Here is a 7,465-nt window from a genome sequence, read left to right on the forward strand (position 1 = left end):
AGTCCCCCGACTTCACGGAGTGTTCTTAAGGAATAATTTTTCTCATTGTACCCGAGGTTATGGAATCTTCCTCCCAGGATAAAATGGCCTTCAATCCGAACAATAGCGGTACCTCAAATTGTTGGATTCAACGAACTCACTCAACAGTTTGATTGATCACACAGAATGTTTTGAAGACAAGAAGAGAGTTTGTAATTCAAAAAATTTGTATCTAAACCTGTGGATGAAAACAGGTTTATATAGCCTTCATATGTCTCTTCTGAAAAGTGGCAATAGTTCACTTAAAAGGTGTGACCTTTCCTGAAAAATCATGTTTGTTCGTCCAAAGATTGCATCTTTTTCGAACAGGCAGACCATTTCATGAATCAGTGTGTCATTTCGTTGATCGTTGAAGGATTGCATCCTTCCAAAGCATCAGTTCGAAACAGTGCATCCTTCTGAAGCATTATTTCAAAACAGTGCATCCTTTTGAAGCATCAGTTCGAAACACTGCATGCATACATATAACTGGAGGATCAAAACACAGAAAAAATTTACTGCGTTTATATTTTCCCTCCAGATTAAATTTCTGTCAAATAAATTCTGTCCAAAAAAATAGATTATTTTCCAAAGCCAAAGCCGAGCAAGCAACAACGACAGCGCAAGGCATCTCTTATTTCTTGCCTCACTTACCAAGTGAAATAAGTGTTTCTTAATATAAACACTTGAAAGTTACATTCTCCCACCAATGTGGGAGAAATAGTAGACTTTCCATTTTAGAGTACACTTTTCATTTTAGTATTTTCTGCTCTATTTTTCCTTCCACTTGAGTACCTCCATTTTCCATTCACACTTTTCATATACTTAGAACCCAACACTTCTCAGTTAATGGAACTTTGAGTTCGGAGTGTTTCGACGTCAGTTCCTTATTTCTGTTGCTTACTAAGTTACTCTATTATATATGCTAATGCAACTCTGCAAGTCACATTCTAGTAGAATTAAAAACATCTCAGATATATGTTCTCTCTTTTATTATTATATCAGTATTACTTACGCTTGTGACGTAACTAGAGTTCGGATCTTGCATAACTAAGACGGAGATAAACTCACCAAGTAAACTACTTCTGAAACCCATCTAAGAGACTTGAAAATCTTGTTAAGAAAATATTGCTAGTACTTGTTTAATTTATCAAGTAGTAATAATATGCATAGATATAATAAGATAGGTGCAACAATTTACTAAACCACCAAAAGTCTACAAAAGAACTTAAAATTAGCATATCAAGGACGCATTGGGGAAAACCTAAATTCAAGGTCGAAGAATCAAAAACAGACTCGAAAACGAAACCCTTTCTCTAATGGCCTCTTAGTTCTTTCTTTACAATCAGTCCAGGCCAATAGCTGCTTCTGGCTTTTGGACAACTAGAGCACCGACAAATAGAGCGAAGAGTCCAAAAGGAGAAAAGTAACCAGAAAATATTGCTTAGTACTTGTTTAATTTATCAAGTAGTAATAATATGCATAGATATAATAATAAGATAGGTGTAACCATTTGCTAACCACCAAAAGTCTGACAAAAGAACTTAAAATTAGCATATCTTGATTTAATTAGCCTATCCTTCGATAGCAAAGTCATCACATCAATTCAACACTCTTATCATATCCTAATATCATATACGAGAAAATGAAAAGAAAAAAAAAACTAGAAAAACACAATTAAAATTGAACACAACACAATTTGGGTTACATACAAAAATAGTCGAAGAACAATTTGACCATTGTCTTCTTCGACATATTGGCATGGCGTATCCTATTCAGCATTCCTAGTGGTGCACCGTGGCCTGGGGCACCGAATGTGGTGGCAGACTAGCCGGAGGTACTGCTGGTTTGCATTGGTAACACTTTGCAAAAAGGCCAAATGTATCAACTTGTTTGATGAAATTTCTCATGCTGGCCCATCCACCAAACCCAAATCCAACAACCAAAACCCAGCCCACTATAAATATGTTAATGGCGTACATTACAGTCCAGCTTGGCATGAAGAATGGTGGCTTCTCTGCTGCATTCTGCAATTTTCATTCAAAGAAAGAGTACGTTTTAGATACTGACAATATAAAAAAATATTTACACAATCATATTTCTCAAGGCTGATAAATATTATATAGACCAAGCATGAATTGGTTATATGATATGGAAGGAACGGATGTTGACGCGTTTCATCTTACATAAAAAAGATTTGTGAACAATAAAATTGCTCCCTTCATCTCAATCGATACGACACTCTTTTGTTATCGATGAGTACTAACAAAAATGACATATTTTTGTATTTATATTTAATATGATAAGAATCTGGTTCTAAACTCTTATTTTACCCTCAACGAAACGATATACAGCAACAAATATCTTGAATTTTTGGACACCAAACTACATGCCTTCACATAAATCGAACTGCAAGGCAGTGGCGGAGCCACCTTATGATTAGGGGGTTCATCCTTCGATGGAAAATTATACTATTTCTATATAGTGAAAATTCTTTTTTATGTATATATATAATTGATGTTGAACCCCCTTCGGCTAATTTGTGTGCCTATGTTTTTCAATTTTGAATCCCTTTATTGAAATTTCTGGCTTCGCCACTGACCGGAGGGATCGGAATTCCGAAAGACGTGTACAACTTGATGAACAGAAAATGTATAGCACAGCTATGGGGTATAGACTAATTTGACATTTGTGCCCGTTTGGATGGATTTATTTTAAGTGTTTTTAAATCAAAAATAGCTTTTAAGCTTTTAATGTGTTTGGATAAAATTCCAATTATTTTAAGATAAAAAGGCACAAATTTTTTTGTAAAATATAGGTCAATCAATTCAAGGGACCAAAAGGACAGTCAATTATACTAGCCAGTTCATCTCAGACCTAATACACCAGTGATACTGTAGGCATATAACTAAATGAAAATGACGTCCCACCTTTATTGTACCTTTGCTACCATCCTATTTCTCTCTTACGCCATTATATTTCCCACTCCTTCTCCTTCAACTCCTCATCAACATGATTTATTTAAATGATAAAAAAAGAATTGTACTAATATACACATACAGCGTGAAGAATTTTTACACTATTGATATATTTAATTACCTTACTGCCACGGCAAGTTACCTGTCTCATTTTCCAGATTACTAGTCAAATTTATTACTCGTCCAATATAAATAAGATTTTGATTTGTATATTTGTGAATCATACCACAAGTTGTATATGAGAGTTGTATTTGTTTGACAAGTGGAGTTTGGGATCCAATAATTTTAAGGGAAAAAAAATATATAGAAAGTAGCATATTCAAGACTATAATTATAATAAATAGCAATATTTTTATAAAATTACAATTTATAGCAAGAATAACATTATTTTACTTATTAACTAGGCAAGTGATGTTTTACTCTTACTATTTTACATTTTTCTATTTTCACTCCATTATTTCACCTCTCCCAAATATAGTCATATCTCTTATCCCTTTTTTTTATCTTATTTTCTTTATCATTTTATTTTTTATTTTATTTTATTTTATTTTCATTTTTTTATATTTTCTCTCTTCTATTTTTTTTTCCTTTTTCATTTTTTTATTTTTTATTTTTTTATTTTTCATATTTGAAGATAATTATCTTCATGATTTCAAAATAAAACATATCTTTCACTCTCTTATATCTCTACCTTTTTTTTCTTGTTAGTTTTTTTCATCTTATTTTTTATCATTTTATTTTTTTATTTTAATTTCTTTTTCTTTTTAAATTTTTTCTTTCCACTTTATTTTCTCTCTTCTATTTCTCTTTTTTTTCCTTTTTCATTTTCTTTTTTTTTTTTTACTTTCTCATATCTTTTTTTTCTTTTTCTATTTTCGTTTTCTTTTTCTTTTTTCTATTTTATTTTGTTTCTTTTTTTTCTTTTATTTTTACACTTCTATTTCTCTTTCTTCCTTTTTTTTTCTTTTTCACTTCTCTTTTTTTCTTTTTGTTTTTTTTCTTTTTTTACTCTTCTATCTCTTACTTTTATTTTTGAAAAGACAAATATGTATATCACATACACATATTCAAACAAAACATATAACCATACAAATTTGGATATATATTTACAGTACAAAACATACATATGTATTTACGACATACATATTATATTCATATTAAACAGTAACAAACATAACTATACTACTCCCCCCGTTTCAAAAAAAAATGACCTACTTTGACTTGGCACAAAGTTTAAAAAAATAAAGAAGACTTTTGAATCTTATAGTCCTAAACATAAAGTTGTGTCAAATGTACTAAAATGTCTTTTAATCTTGTGGTCCTAAACATGTTATGTGAAAAGTTGAAATTAAAATATTGCCAAAAAGGAAAAGGGGTCATTCTTTTTTAAACGAAGGGAGTATATATCTTCATATGTATTTGCGAAATACAAAGGTGACTCATATAAAATAAGAATATACATATAGATCAGTATTCTGTAAATACATATGCAGAGTTACATGTATTTTATACGGTGTTAGATTTGTCTTTGAATTGTACATACTATATCATTTTAGAGGGTAACATATGTACTTATTTGTTTTCTTTTACTGTTTTAAGATATGTATATGTATTTTTTTATTACCTATATGTATATAATTGTCATTTTTGTTATAGAGATTTTGTGTCCTATATATTTATATATACATATGAGTCAGACAAATATTTCTGTAAATACATACGCAGATATATATGTATGTTTTTTTACCATAAATACATATGCAGATCTGTATGTCTATTTATTTTGTATATTTTTTAAATATGTCTATATGATATAGATATTTATCTTTTAAAAATAAAAGATACAGATAGAAGAGTTAAAAAAAGAAAAAACAAAAAAATAGAAAAAAACGAAAACGAAAAATAAAAATTCAAAAAAAAAGAAGTGAAAAGGATTAAAAAAAAAAAGAAAATAGAAACTAGAAATAGAAGTGTAAAACCAAAAGCGAAAGAAATTAAAAAAAAAAAAGAAGAAGAAGAAAATGAAAAAAAATATAAGAAAAGAAAAAAATAAAAAAAAGAAGAGAAGTAGAAGAGAGAAAATAAAGTGGAAAGAAAAAATATGGAAAAGAAAAAGAAATTAAAAAAAGTATTAAAAAAAATGAAAAACTAACAAGAAAAAATAATTAGAGATATAAGAGAATGATACTTTGAAATTTTGAAGATCATGGAAATAATAATCTTCATATTTGAGTTTGATTTGAAAAAGGAATCTACTAATTTAAATAAGAGTAATTTATGAAAATTTAATTAGATGGGATAGTTATTATTTATTTAACTCAACTAATTTGAGTAAAATAAGGAAAGTAAATCTTGTTGTATATGTATTTGTATAGCAACAGTTTACTTAAATACAAAATACAATTGCTATTTTTCGTAATTATGAAATTGTTGCTATAAAAGTTACAATTAAGACTCTATAGTTTGCTATTTTGAAATTTTTCCTAATTTTAATTCGGGTCCACAATTTTAATACAACTTATGATAGTCGTGTGAGATGAAAATTAAAATTTTCCTAGTTCAATAACACAACATAAATGTCAAGACAAACAAGCATTCTACGCACAAGGTACCTAAAAAGAATTGTGAATACAGTCAAACCTCTCTATCACAACATCTTTATCCAGATAGTTTTTGGTTGATATAGCAAAATGATGTTATACAAAACATATAATATGACATGAAAGCTCACTACTGAAATGTTGTTAGAGAATGGTTGTTAGAGAGGTTTGACGGTATTTACACAAAAAAAAAAAAAAAAAAAAATAGAGAGAATATAAATTTTTGGAAGGTATGGAAGTAAATGCATTACCTGTCGAGCAGAGGCTTTTCTATAAGTGAGCATATGAGCAAGAGCTGGGATGATGTAGACAGTGAAGCTAACCAAAAGAGCCCCAACAGCAGAGTTAATAGGCCCAAAGAATGGGAAAATAATAGCTAAGAACCATATGGGTATCACCACAGGCAACCTAACAAGTGCCCTTAAGCATATGCTTTTGGTGTCATGCATACCTATCACCTTCTCCCACACAAAGTACAACGGAGTACAAGCGAATCCGAACGTGATAAACTGGTGAATTAACATCAATATAACTGCAGCATCACGCCATCCGTCTTTAGGTAGAAGTGAAAATGCGTTACTATGGTTTAGAAGTTGGTCACCAAATGCCCAGTAGACTGCTGAAGCTGATGGAATGGTTAGGGTGAAAACGTAGAGTGTAGCTATTAGGTAAATGTACTTGAATTTCTGGGGTTTCCACATTGCATGCATAATTTCCCTATATATAAACAAAAATGATTATATTGGGGGTTTGAGAAGTCATAAATACAAGAATATGGAGAGGAGCGACTCAACAGAACTATTGAGCCTAACGTCAATCCTTATTATTTGCCTTACACTCACTTGATAAAATTCTTATTTATATTTTTATTTGAAATTTAATCTTCTAGCTTGTTGAGGTACAAAGTACTTATTTATATATAATCAGCATTTTCGAAAACATTGTTTTCCAATTTACTATACAGTCAATTTCAAGCTTACATACTTCTAGTAACATGTACTGTTTAAAGGCATGAGAGCATTGTCTTTATTGGCTTTGGCCACTTGGGAGGTAAAGTAGCCACTGAATATGGAATATAATGATATGTTCTCTAAGTAATTATTTAAAGTGATTATAAGTACATGGGAGAATATTGGCATTGGATTCTTCTGCACTACAATTCTAAGTTGTCCCATATCAATTTAACTCACATACATAGATACTGTAAAAACTATTATGCTAGATCATATAACTTAATTTGTTGTAGCATCATCTTATTAAACTTAGATTTTTGAGATAACTAAGCATCATCTTATAACTTAGATTTTTGAGATAACTAATTTCACTTCATAAGAACAGCTACTCATAATTGCCTTTTAAATAATCTCATGGTATAAAAATGTCTTGCACTGACTATGTTAATTATCCATCGGTGTATAAAAACTCATTTACAAATGGGTGTAACAAGGGATGAGAACTTACACCGTAACAGCATGTCCACCAAAGGTGTAAAGAATATTGGTGGCACCAGTGAAATACAGCACAATCTTTGCTGGAGCAGAGTATTGTACATTTTCAACCTATAATAACAATATAAATGACCTCCATTCATAGAAATTTGAATGTACAGTAATAAATGATGGATGATATTGTTTAGGAAATAATTGAATTATTTACCTTGCCATGAATGACAGCAGCAATAGTTAAGTACCATGCTGTATAAGTGGTCATCCCAAGGCCAAGGAAAGACCAAATCCGGTAGTTATGGAAAGAAGGTATGAAAACTGTGGTAGCACAGCAAGCTCCAAATATGTATGTCCATGTCCTCTTGTCTAAATGGTCATTGATGTAATATATATTACTGCTCCAAGTCAAAAAAAAAAAAAAAAA

The 7,465-nt window shown here is 30.3% G+C and overlaps 1 protein-coding gene across 1 annotated transcript; it reads right to left on the reverse strand.

Annotated features, from left to right (window-relative positions):
• Positions 1-1,558: 1,558 nt before the first annotated feature.
• Positions 1,559-7,436, reverse strand: LOC107846008 (auxin transporter-like protein 4; the record flags this gene model as incomplete). The annotated part of the gene is given in 4 exon segments (XM_016690536.2): positions 1,559-2,045; positions 5,848-6,313; positions 7,058-7,155; positions 7,253-7,436. Coding segments are annotated over 4 exon segments (991 nt in total), but the record flags the coding sequence as incomplete, so codon positions are not given.
• Between the last annotated feature and the right edge of the window lie 29 nt (positions 7,437-7,465).

Source organism: Capsicum annuum, chromosome 10, assembly GCF_002878395.1.
Source record: "Capsicum annuum cultivar UCD-10X-F1 chromosome 10, UCD10Xv1.1, whole genome shotgun sequence".
NCBI classification, from domain to species: Eukaryota; Viridiplantae; Streptophyta; class Magnoliopsida; order Solanales; family Solanaceae; genus Capsicum; species Capsicum annuum.